Raw genomic sequence first — 13,115 nt, forward strand, 5'->3', positions numbered from 1 at the left:
ATTTTATTCTAAATGATCACCTAATATTAATATGCAAGTCATTCCGCTTACTATACATTGGTAAATAGTGCGAATGGTTTGTCACTGGAGATAGACTATACAACATTAACTGTGCGTGTTTTCTTTGCCTTGGTAGGCCGAGCTTTGTTGCCCCACCCATCTTGTAAATGGGCTCAATAGTTTTCACCTCAAAAGACTTGGTTGTTTTTAAGATTACATACAGTACGTGTTTACGTGAATCTTGCAGACAAACACATTACATAGCAGTAACTAAAGTTAGTTTCTCTAATCTTACCTTATTTCATGTTCGCCGTTGCTTTGATAAACATAGCTTACAGTGACTGGAAGTATTTACTTACACAGCAATTTCGAGATGATTAAAATAACAGTAAAAAGTTCGGAAAGTATAAAAACAAACATCTTGTATAGTATGACTACAAACTTGATAAATACACTATTTTTACACTACTTTACTTGAGATTACTTGATTCATTAAATGAAGTGCAGGTTTAAACAGAATGTTAAAAATGGAATTGTTAACGTTAACTTCGTGATTGTTGAGCGCGTATTATACTAGATGATTGTTGTATGGAATTGAGTATTTCTGATGCAAATTACCCGTCTACAGGTGTTCACACAGCTGGAGGTCACGCTTTATTATATTCAAATAAGACAGAGAATACAAATAATGAATAATTCATGATTCTGCATAGCTTAATTTACAGTAGATGGTCAACAATCATACGGTACTACTCTCTGACTGCCATTTTAAATAATTCCACTTGACGTTACGTACTTGGTCGAATACGACAATTTATTACACCAAAGTTAAACTTTTTCTTAAGTATCTTGCCAATATGTTTGTTGATAACCAGAAAGCTAAAGTAGGCCTACCACTAAATGATAATGAAAACGCAAATATAATAAATAAAACTGTTAAATTTGAAAATAATTATTATATTATAAACCTGATTTATAAATATAAAAAACAGTTATCATCTAGTATTATTAAAATTATTCGTGGTAACTAAAATATAAGATATACAGGCATAGCCTAATGTAAAATAATGTGCAAACATTTATGTCGATGGAAAAAAAGTTTAGAAATGATTTGTTAACGATTACTACTCTACATTCAATTATAAAATTAAATATATATGGTCCATTCAAAGCTAGATACATCGATCTAATATTTTTTAACAAAACTAACATTCTTTTCCCCACCTACCCCGATTTATTTTGTATTTAAGACATGACCACATTTGTAAAACAGATTTTATTTTACCTGATTGTGTAATCCATGTAGTTAAACATTTGTTTGTTAAATTATCTACTTATAATTTATTATAGCAAATAACTATTATATTATTTTTAAAAGACGAATAATACATTACTTTTATTACGAATACTTAAGCTATATATAAATTATTCGCACGGTATTAAACATCATACAGAAAGCCCCTAAACTCTAATACTGTACATCTTAGATTATTCTAATGTTTTGGTCAAATAAAACAAATCTATAACTAACAAAACTATTTACCCACCGAATAACTAGTTTTAAACACACCCGTCATTTCCAGCTGTTGGATACTGTTTTCAAACAAGACAATTTAAGACTTTCAATAAAAATGTAGAAAAGAATTTAGTAAACATAAACCCATTGAACCTAAACACACAGCATTCCCAACTGTATTACGATACATTCTGTTTATACAATTGATATTTCACATGTTTTTTTACAGAAAACTCCCAACTTGGCAACTTGGTAAATTTGTCTAAACATTCATGGAAACAGACCTTAATAAATGTTCAGTCATTCAATAAATATATATAGTGTAAACACACATTTACCGTTAACTCAGCTAAATTACGGATACTTTAGCTCTTTTCAGACTGTTCATAAGCCTATTGCACAATTTAAAGAAAACTGTAAATACTGTATATAATTTAAATTGTTTGGTCAAAATGACCATCACAAAGTTGGACAAGTGTTCACCCGTTCAATAATGTAGGGCCTACATTATAAATTAATTGTAGCAAAAAAACAACTTTTCTTATACCATCATACAACATTAATAAACCGAAAGTCTATCAAATTATTTCAACTAAGACTGATCTATCTACATGGAATGAAAATACTATGGCTATGATACATTCGTACGATTTATAAGTAGGCCTATACGGTCCGGCAATTCATGAGAACGTCTCCAATAAGAAAGACTATAAACATCTTATATAAATAACACAAACTTAATTATAATGTGTATTAGATTATAGATGGACAATCTACGTATAATTCGTCTGTACAATATTTATATAATAGGCCTATACAATATAATATTAATGGTTTGCCAATAAAAATAATTTACATTTTTACAATTCGATTTTAGGCTATAATATTATATACATTATATACAACTGTAAACAAATGTGTTTTTAACACTATTGAGTGAAAATGTATATGTTTGATTCGTTTCAACACTATAAGTACACCAGTAACAGTAACATTTTTATCATACACAATAATAACTATAATTTGACAGATATTATCATAGATTCTGGCAAATCTATACACACATTCACATTGTACACTCCTCCCATTTTCCACTAGACTGCACCGCAATGACGTAGACATAACGTAAAGGAGTTGACCAATGATAAGCGACAGTTTATAGATCTTATCGATACATAATAATCATAATTATAAAAGGATAATTTACCAGCGGTATTATATGTAATAGTATCATTAAAATAATCTGTTTTTGTCTATTTCAAGTAAATTTAACAAATCAAGGAATCAATATTATAATATGTTCAATTTGTCAATATTCACTAGGCCTAATTTAAACTTTTAAAAACAGGCGCGGTAAACACAGCAGCAGTGGTATTGTATTATCCATAGTTTGAATTAAACGTTGAATGGCATCGATCAACGTATATCATAATAAGAGCTGCCTGGCAGAATTAAAAGCCGTAAAAAAAAATTTGTTGGTAGCGATCAGCCTTTTTAAAAGCACCAATTCGATACAAAATATAACGGTCTTCAAAACAATACAAATTATACAAAATAATGTAACATCTGTTTTTACACAGCGGTGTCAATCTGCACGTCACAATACCCACTATCCAATCGCGTTGAATGCGCAGTTTTAAAGTCATTTTCCCGTTCAATCTCAACTGAATTTAGTAAATTTCCATCAATAAGTGGTGTATCAACGTCAGACTGCTTCTCAATCTTTGTATTGCTATTAGCATCAGTAAGTAGGCGTCCATTACCAAGAGGAGGTGAGTTTTCAATCGAGCCGTTCGGTCGGTTGTTATCTTGCAAAAATGCGTCCCTTCGACGACTATTTTGCGGCGTTGTGTTTGAGCATTCCGTCATAGATGTGTGTGTTAATGTACTATTACGTGTATATTTACGCTTGGATTTACGATTGACCGTATAGTTGAACCATCTTCGTATTATTTGTGTTTTAACCTAAACAGGAATACAATAAGAACAAAAAGAAAAGTCATGGACATGTTTATTAAGTATTGATGATGATGAAAATCCTCAATGCAGACTTGAAGATGTATGGAGGAGTTGGTTGATTTTAGCATTATGCGATGATTACAATAACTAATTAGTTATTATTATGTAGCACTAGATCATTGCTTGTGGCAAATTTTAACTTGGTTCCCACTAGAGACGGAACGCAAAGACGCAAGTGCAACGGAAGTAACTTCATCAATCATAGCGATGAATTATTTAAACGTTCGCTTGTCATTGGCCAACTGGATTGCATTGCGTTTAGGTCCATGCGTTGCATCTCTAGTGTGGGAACCATGGTTTATATATTACACTTTCCAATGACATGCTTCTTCACTAATGGTAACATCATGTTAATGCAGTCAATTTAGGCCCTCCCCACGACATCAGTTATACATTCATTAAACAAATTAATTGGTTTCTTGGTTAGGAAACACTAAAACTGATTAATACTACAAATTATTGCAAAATATAATGGATGGTAACATTGTTAAAAAGGATGGAAGGATAAAAAAACATCACCAATGGAATGCATGTAATAAACATATGAAAATTATATAAAGAATTTTATATGAAAAATGTACAAAATGAAAACCAAACACATGTTAATAATCCGAAAACCAAAATTAAATGTATCGAAGTTTTTAAGATGAATGTAATAGGTAATTGTAATCAAAATAAAATGAAATGAGTAATAACTTAAAATAAAGATATTAGTAGGTATTTATCACCTGGTTACCGTATACCAAGAAAATGGATCATGTGATATTGTATTTTTAGGCGTGTTAAACGATGCGAGGGGAACGCGTCGCAAGAAAGTATCGGTAACTCCTTAGTAACGCATCATTTACCTCAGCGTTGAAGAAACAGAATATGCAGGCAACGAAGAACCCCTAGAAAAAAAAAATATATATATATTTATAGAACTAATCGTTATTACATTTCTATCACTGATATTATGATCTTTAAACATAATTGTCCCCTAAAAACATGGACAATGAAGGTTAATAAAATCAGACTTTGAATGGCCATTGTGTAGTTTAACAATTAGGCCTAATCACTTCCATAGAGAAAAACCCGGGGAAATAATATTTTCACAAACAAAAAGAATGGCAATTAATGTTGAAATCGGAAAATTTCCTGTGAAAAGAATAAGGAAACATGTTGATATATAAAGATTGCAGTGCTACGGTTGTAGTTTGGAAATGTTAACCTTTTCTACGCTTCGATCAATATGACTCGATGGTATACAACAAACTTTATATGTTAATTTTCGCTGTTGGGTATCAAAATTGTCCTCTTAAAAGTAAGTATGCGTAAAGTAAAAATATTAGCTCGTTACTTGGAATGATAAGCAGATCGCCATGAAATAAGCGTAAAAATCGTCAGATAATACACGCATCGGAACGATAATGTAGTGTAAACCAAGCAGAGGTACCAGAATCAATGTTGCACGTGCAGCTCTCCTGTTGATGTAAAAACAACAATGTTTTAGGTCAATTGTTATTTATAACAAAATCATCATAGTAGAATAAATATTATTAGATGAAAAGATGTATAAAATGTCTGACACATAACTAACCGTTATTAAACATTAATTCAACCAACTGGTAGTTTAAAAATTTAGCGCCCTCTGTAGGGCGCTAAATTATTTACTTAATCATTATTTTACTTAACGAGATGTTGACATGGCGGGTTTTACGAAAGAGCGATAGTGGGCGTATGACTCAAAATAATAATGTAAGCGATACAAGATAGCATGTCCCAAGTGGGGGAGCATTTTTTACCTGTAGCTAGAGTTGGCACTGGTGTGTGTACTCTGGAGCTTAGATATAAGCACTCTTAGAATGTTCAAAAGCATTAGGAAGTTTATCTAAATACAAATAAATAAAAAAGTAAATAATAAATATGTATCTTTGTTATACATCATCAACGCTCTCTTTTTTTGGTTTGTACTCTATCTTCTCCTAAAACATTACACCGGCACTCACACGTTGTGTTTGAAACCAATATTTGATTTTCTGTAATGTTTAAGCTATTTTTTCACAAAAATAAAAGTTTGTAAAGGTCCATCAATGATTGGGAATGTTTTAAACGTTGGCACACTATTGAAGGACACTTGTTTTTTTCCAGCTATGAATATACATTCATAGTGTTACTCTATCTGTATATTGCTGTCACTTTTCAATCAATAAATCAATCAATTATATTTTTAATATTTAAAAAAGAAGACTTTAAAGAATATATAAAAGTTAGATGACATAATGTCATTCCCAACGCAATTGGTAGGCCTATAATATGAATGAGTTGAGAGTTAAGAAGTCAACTTGGTGAGGCCTTCACATTGCGGGTTGAAAATGCAACATGCTGATGATGTTGTTGATAATAATGGTGACTACAGTATATACTATATACGTTGTAATATAAAATAATATAGTATTGTTGGAAAATAAGGTTAATGTTTAAGTCGTGCTTGCAAACTTAATTGGGAGCTTTCGTAACAAGAGCTCCCTAATAATAAGCATACTTACTACGAGGACGGCAATTATTGGTGCGGCAGTAATCCATTCAAGTGGTGAGTCATTAAGCCAACATACGTCACTAAATATGAATAAGGATATTATTAGTATTATAACATAGCACGACGATACAACATACACTAACATTGTTAATAATTCAGGTTGCTTATGATTAGGATATAACCGTACCATGTGTTCAGCTCTCTACTACAGAATTAACTTTGTTTAAAGACAATTTCTAAGATTCAAACTTGTAAAAACAATCTTACATAATATGATAATCAATTTTACATTTTTTAAATTATTTTTTTAGCCATTTCTATCTTGTTCTTTTTATTTTGAACGCTTTTTGTATACCCCATTTATGTTTTTTTTTTATTGTATTGTTGTATCGTGTGGACGTGTCTGATATATAACACACATACACAACCAAAACAACCGGTACCGCTTCATCCGTATTAATACTGCTTTATTCGTTAACATAACAATATATTGACAGTGATATGGTACTTAGTGTGTGAAACGGATAAAGTAGTAGGTCTACCGTTAACCATGATAATGAATAATATACAAATGTATATGAGTGTAGGGATGGTACAAATAATAGCACGAGGTGAATGATGAAAGGTTATTTAAACGAGGAGAAGCCGAGTTGAGATATAACTTTTAATCATTCACCAAATGTCATTATTTGTACCATTACACGAATATAAAACATTCATTATTTGTTTTATATAACATCTAAATAGATTTCTGTCATTTGAATCAAATAAAAGGTAGGCCGAGCCTAGGGCCTACATTTGATTCACATCGATTAAAACAGTAACATTGGTTTTTAATAATATATTAAATATTATATTTATATAGATTTTATAAAAACACCTACTGTAGTGTTAATTGTGTCAACAAAAGAACAAACAATCCAAGGCTTAGCAAGGCTAAAACGCCTAGGCCTACCCTAATACTAACATACAGGCAACTGGAATTCATCTAGGTTAATTATGTTTTTACAATGATTCCACGTCTTGAAATGTTTCCATTAAATTAATAAAAAATCCTCCAAAACGATCTGAAGCTAATTTAAATGCGTTTTTAATCTAAATTAGTACAATATATCTTTCCAAAAATGTACTTCTATCGCGCAAAACAAGTCAGAACATTCAATTCAAAGTACAAAATAGGTGGCGCCGTTGTATTCCAAAAGAAAGAGTATAAAAAGTACGAAAAAAGCACTATTAAACGATCCCTTAACAGTGCGTACTATTGTACGCCATGTTACCAACAATCGTCCAATTAAATGACAGGAATTTATTTAGGTGTTGTATAGTACGTAGGTATTACATATGTTACCTTTGAAAGTTGTTTACAGTATCAGTTACATAAGCATTTAAAGTGATATACATGTATGTCTTAAATGTTCAAATGATCAATCGATCGGATAAGATAATCCGCAGGATTATATCCATATAACGAGGATATAAATGACACAAACAACATTTAAATGTGACGATTAGCGTTTACTGGAAAGTTGTCACATGCTATTCGAATATCATATACATAATCATTTATTTTAAGCTGCCCTGGATTAGGTAACCAAAATAATATATGATACAATTGATCTCAATCAATGAGTCTTTGAATTATATCTGTCCGTTTACTGACACCGTTCAGGGTCAATGGCTTACACATGTGATGTAATAATACGTAATGATTGCACAAATGTATATAAGTGCTACTTACTTTTCATTAGTAAGAAGCGACTTGCATATCGCACTGATTATTATAAACAGCAATGGTATAACTGCAAATAGAAATACATATTACAGTATCACTGTATCTTTTAACTAACGATAATCGATTGATTTTAATAATAAGTAAGGATGAGGTGAATCATTTTTTTCTAAGTATACAAACTTATAAAGTACATGTTTACATTTCTGTCAACTGTGTAGTTCTCGTCACAAACAACATAATCTATCAATGTTGGCTAAATCATGGACCTCTATTTCACGTTTTAAAATATTATTATAGATTCCCATATAACATGGTGTGAATTATGTGTTGAGTACGAGTTATAACAAGGCAATCTAACAACATGATTCGGAGCTCCGGAGATCAAAGGGTTTATCTGTGACTGCGACACGATATTTCCCGCCAATTATCAGACACCGCACGCCCAGGAGAATATGTACAGTAAGCCTATTATTAATATTTGTTGCAGATAGACATAAGATCAAAGAACTGTACGAGTTACAATATTGACAAGGCGAGCTCAGTGTCTTGATTGCCTTGGTTATAATGATGTTGAACGAAGCAGAGTCATTTGATAAAGGAGTTATGGAATATTTTATTAATATCGATATGCTGATATTTTTTTTGGAATTGCTGTCTTAAAACTATTCTCTGTCCTTACCCCATCCGACAACATAGTACCACAAGAGTGTATTCTGGGTTGACATAACTGCTACCACGACGACTAAATGAAGATAAATGCCTTCACATAGCATCCAGAAGTAGCCACACACTTGGAAGTATAGCCAGAGCATTAACATGAACTTGCATTCTAACTATCGAAGTAAAATAATAAAAACATCGATATTATTTAATTTCTTAACACACTTTTATTGTATCCTTGTCATTTGATTGGTTGATTTAGTATCACGTGTCGTGTATTATGTGTATACATCCTCGTTCACCAGCTCTTCTGTGCGAGACGCGCCAGGCTTGTGAACATAGTGCGATGTAAAACCAATCTGTCTAGTGCTCTACCATACGGCCAAATCCCATAACCGCAATCTTAATAGGCCTAGCTTTCAATATTCGGTTCAAGATTAATTGAAAGTAAGTTTACTGAAATAAAGATATATCTAAATGTTCCTGTACATTCGTAAAAAAAAAACAGATTGATGTTTAAATAATTTACAATAATAATTAACATTTTCAATCATTATTTAAAATTTGTAATCATATCGAATACTTTTATGAACTATACTTACTCCGTTTCTAGTCAAAACCTCTTTATTTCCCAAGAAGGCTCCCAGCAATATTAAATAAATAATACCATGCAGAATGAAGGCTAAAAAAAGATTCTTGTGCATTGTTACTCGAGGGCATGCGAGGCTCCTGAAAGTAATCAAAATAATGATGTTATATACTGCCCTCTATTTCTTATTCAAAATGTACGTTCCTCATTGAAAACGTGCTAATTATTAAAACACCTTCGGATACATTAAATTATATCAGACGACAGCGTTAAAAGAATAAGAAACATTCAATGATAGTTTAGAACCTGGAATTAAAAACCAACTGTTTAAATAACACTAAAATTCCAATGTGGAGTTAATTTGAAGAGAACGTCATTAAAATGATTATGACCGGCAGATAAATTCCCCTTTACCATTTTTTTGTTGTTGTATGAAATCTTCCTGCAACTATATATTGACAGAAGACCCATCAATGTTTATATCATGCTCAATAATTCTCTTAAAGTTTTGCAACCTTTCCAAAATACTTTTCAATCATAAAATTTGATGGGCTTAATACATTGTATGTTTGTGTTTAATATTTTAAGCCACATAGTCTGCTTGACGCTGTAATAATTAGAAGCAGTGAAGAAACGTTGAGCCCGTAGACAAACCTCTAGCAATATTGTCCAGTAATTAGTATTGAAAAATCAACAATACGACTTAAAAAAGGTGAATGTAACACACATACGTCTAATGCGTTTTTTGATTGTGATGTATACGTTTTACAGTAATATGACAAGTAAAGTGTGAGGTTTAGGGTGACAATACGGAGCACAAGCCGATATTAGTAGGATAATGAATGAGTTTGGAACAGTAACGATTATGTGTTAAATAATGAACAAGAAATAAGATTAGCAATTTATGTAGTACTGTAATTGATTGATTCATTGGCGACGCGACCATTCGTTTAAACGATGCGCCATATAGACAACGCAGCTTCTATCGATTATTATTATAACAACAGTCATTCTGCGCATTATCATTATGTTTCTGAACATGGGTGTAATGGCTGTTTTACTTTATAGCTGCGTATAGTCGTCTGGCGCGCGGTGGCAACGAAAGGTCGCTATCGTCAGTACAGCCAGCACAAGAGAATTGATCTCAATATAATAATGACAGACATGTATGCAAAAGGAACTCATGTTATAATGTTTACAAGAAAGCGCCCCCAATATTTCTACTCTATGTATGAGCGAGGCATTAAATGCCGCAAATGTGCCGTATAATCATGAATCTTATAGTTAAACTATTATATCTTGCCAATGGAATTAGTAGAGACACTTACTTGAAATAGCAGAATATGAATAAAGCTATACAGCACGACAATACAGATAAGCTATATCCAACGTAGTAGACATATATATATCCCTTTAGTGGAGGCTGTGAAATGTGTATAAAAACAATTCATTAGCAAAAAAAAAATAGAAAGCAAACATGAGCGCCAACACTGATAACTTAACAAAATCATCCGATATAAATAAAATTGTATTTTAAACATTTAGGAAATGTTTCTGGTGATTCAAATCAATAGTACTTATGAATACTGGTATTTTTTTGGTAGAAAAATATAGACATGATTAAATACTAACATTATGCTTACCTGCACCCATGAATTTATATTATGGTACGTTAGCAAATGACAAACCACTCGAGAAAATCTAGAAACTGGTTTTTTTTTTGCATTATAAACATTAAAAGCAAAAATGGAAAATCTGAGGGAATTAAAATGTATAGGCCTAACGGTTAATTTCAAATGGTTTTAAAGTGGGCTATAACTATAAAGGCCAATTGACACAGACAAGCGGTAACGGTAAATGCACATAGAGAATTTTCCGAAGCATATAGGAAAATAGTTTTGTGTCACTTAGCAGACAGGTATCTATATATAAATTTACGTAAGGGCAAAATTCGGTAAATCGCGCCTTACTTCTAGAATGTTTACTCGATGGTATATAAAGTTGGTTCGTACTTTCGATACTGATTTTAACCACCTGATGTAACCCTGTTTACTAATTAAATGGAGTTCGATAATTAGTTATTGACAATTAAAACGAATTTAGGTTCAAAGATTTTCCCCAAATAGGGGTGTTTTCCGATCGTGGTATACACTGTCCAATGCATGTCTATCTTGAAAAATACCCGCATACAATAATACGAGGATGCTTCGCATTTTCCTATCTCCTCCTACGATAATTGTTTTTAATGGCTGAAAACCGGTTGAAAAGCTCGAGTACAGCATCATAATGTTGAAGACAGACCTATTTTCTTAAAAACATACTATTTTGATAGATTTAATATACATTTAAACAAATGTATTGATTTCCGATGAATGGAACATTTCAATAATAACTCTTTGCTTTAACGCAAGTACCACCAGCTGTAGGTAAATTTATTGGCCCTTGGGGAATTAACCTAAAACCTATATATAGATATAGTATTGCAATACTTGGACATTACTGTAAATAAAATACGTATTAACATTGTGGTCGCCATTGAATTTACCGTGAGTGTGGGTACTGTTAGATGTATAACACAATCATGTACAAATAAACGTATTACTGTGAGTGTGAGTAGGCCCTACTGTTATATAGAACGTACAATATACAAATAAACTGTAGTACTGACAGTTGCTTCTCAACGTTTGTATTAATTTACAAAGAATATAAACGCTGTAGTGGTACGTGTATCGTTACATGTACTATGCTATTTCAATCGACTATGACAGTGACAGTTTTAACAAAGTATTAAATCGCAAATGTGTTACTGTATCAAGTGGTATATTATTTATAGGCCTGTGAGTAGGCCATACTGTTATATAAAACGTACAATATACAAATAAACTGTACTACTGACAGTTGCTTCTCAACGTTTGTATTAAATAATAATTACAAAGAATATAAACGTTGTAGTGGTACGTGTATCGTTACATGTACATGCTATTTCAATGGACTATAACAGTGACAGTTTTAACAAAGTATTAAATCGCAAATGTGTTACTCTATCAAGTGATATATTATTGATAGGCATATAAAATATGAAAAACATATTTCGTAACTGAGTAGATAAAGAATATATTTAAAAATTGTTCTTCTTTGCACCCATATCCTCTTCCCCATCCCTCAACCCTATAAAACATGAAAAACATATTTCGTAACTGAGAAGATAAAGAATATATTTAAAAGTTGTTCTTCTTTGCACCCATATCCTCTTCCCCATCCCTCAACCCTAAACACAAATTAAGTTTTCAAATAAAAAATTTGGACTAATTTTGTGACAAGTTTCTCTTTCGGAAGTAATTCCCAGGGTGCTAATTTTAGTTGACTTCATAAATCATCGTGTCTATTTTATTCGTTTCTGTAAACGACAATAACTATTAAAGTCCCGCAGTAGGCCTATGTACATTTAAAAAAAAACCTAATTTTTTTTTTAAGCTGAAATTACTGTGTATCCGAGAACCATCTGTGGGCACGACCTAGATGGTACGCGAGCGAAGCGAGCGTACCATCTAGTCTATATATACATTTACGTAAGGGCAAAATTCGATAAATCGCGGTTTATTTCTAGAATTTTTACTCGATGGTATATAAAGTTGGTTCGTACTTTCGGTACTGATTTTAACAACCTGATGTAACCCTGTTTACTAATTAAATTGAGTTAGATAATTAGTTATTGACGATTAAAACGAATTTAGGTTCAACGATTTGCCCCAAATAGGGGTGTTTTCCGATCGTGGTATACACTGTCTAATGGATGTCCAACTTGAAAAATACCCGCACACAATAATACTAGGACGCTTCGCATTTTCCTATCTCCTCCTACGATAATTGTTTTTAATAGCTGAAAACCGGTTGAACTGCCCGAGTACAGCATCATAATGTTGAAGACAGGCCGATTTTCTTAAAAAAATACTATTTTGATAGATTTAATTTACGTTTTTACAAATGTATTGATTTGCGATGAATGGAACATTCCAATCTCTCAGTCTGCCAGTTTGGTTTAACACAAGTAGGTAAATTTATGAGCCCTTGGAGAATAAAC

General features: G+C 32.0%; 1 protein-coding gene across 5 annotated transcripts in view; it reads right to left on the reverse strand.

The window, feature by feature from the left end:
• Positions 1 to 795: 795 nt before the first annotated feature.
• Positions 796 to 13,115, reverse strand: part of LOC140057416 (calcitonin gene-related peptide type 1 receptor-like) — an 86,238-nt gene continuing 73,918 nt past the window's right edge. For all 5 annotated transcript variants that reach the window (XM_072103091.1, XM_072103075.1, XM_072103083.1 and 2 more), the window contains 9 exons: positions 10,363 to 10,457; positions 9,048 to 9,174; positions 8,465 to 8,618; positions 7,792 to 7,852; positions 6,064 to 6,133; positions 5,320 to 5,405; positions 4,875 to 4,998; positions 4,384 to 4,425; positions 796 to 3,481 (listed from right to left, as the gene is read on the reverse strand). In XM_072103091.1, the coding sequence (XP_071959192.1) occupies positions 3,089 to 3,481; positions 4,384 to 4,425; positions 4,875 to 4,998; positions 5,320 to 5,405; positions 6,064 to 6,133; positions 7,792 to 7,852; positions 8,465 to 8,618; positions 9,048 to 9,174; positions 10,363 to 10,457 (1,152 nt within the window). In that variant the 3' untranslated portion in view covers positions 796 to 3,088. The remainder of the gene's footprint in view (positions 3,482 to 4,383; positions 4,426 to 4,874; positions 4,999 to 5,319; positions 5,406 to 6,063; positions 6,134 to 7,791; positions 7,853 to 8,464; positions 8,619 to 9,047; positions 9,175 to 10,362; positions 10,458 to 13,115) is intronic.

This window comes from Antedon mediterranea, chromosome 1 (assembly GCF_964355755.1).
Source record: "Antedon mediterranea chromosome 1, ecAntMedi1.1, whole genome shotgun sequence".
In the NCBI taxonomy this organism is placed as follows: Eukaryota; Metazoa; Echinodermata; class Crinoidea; order Comatulida; family Antedonidae; genus Antedon; species Antedon mediterranea.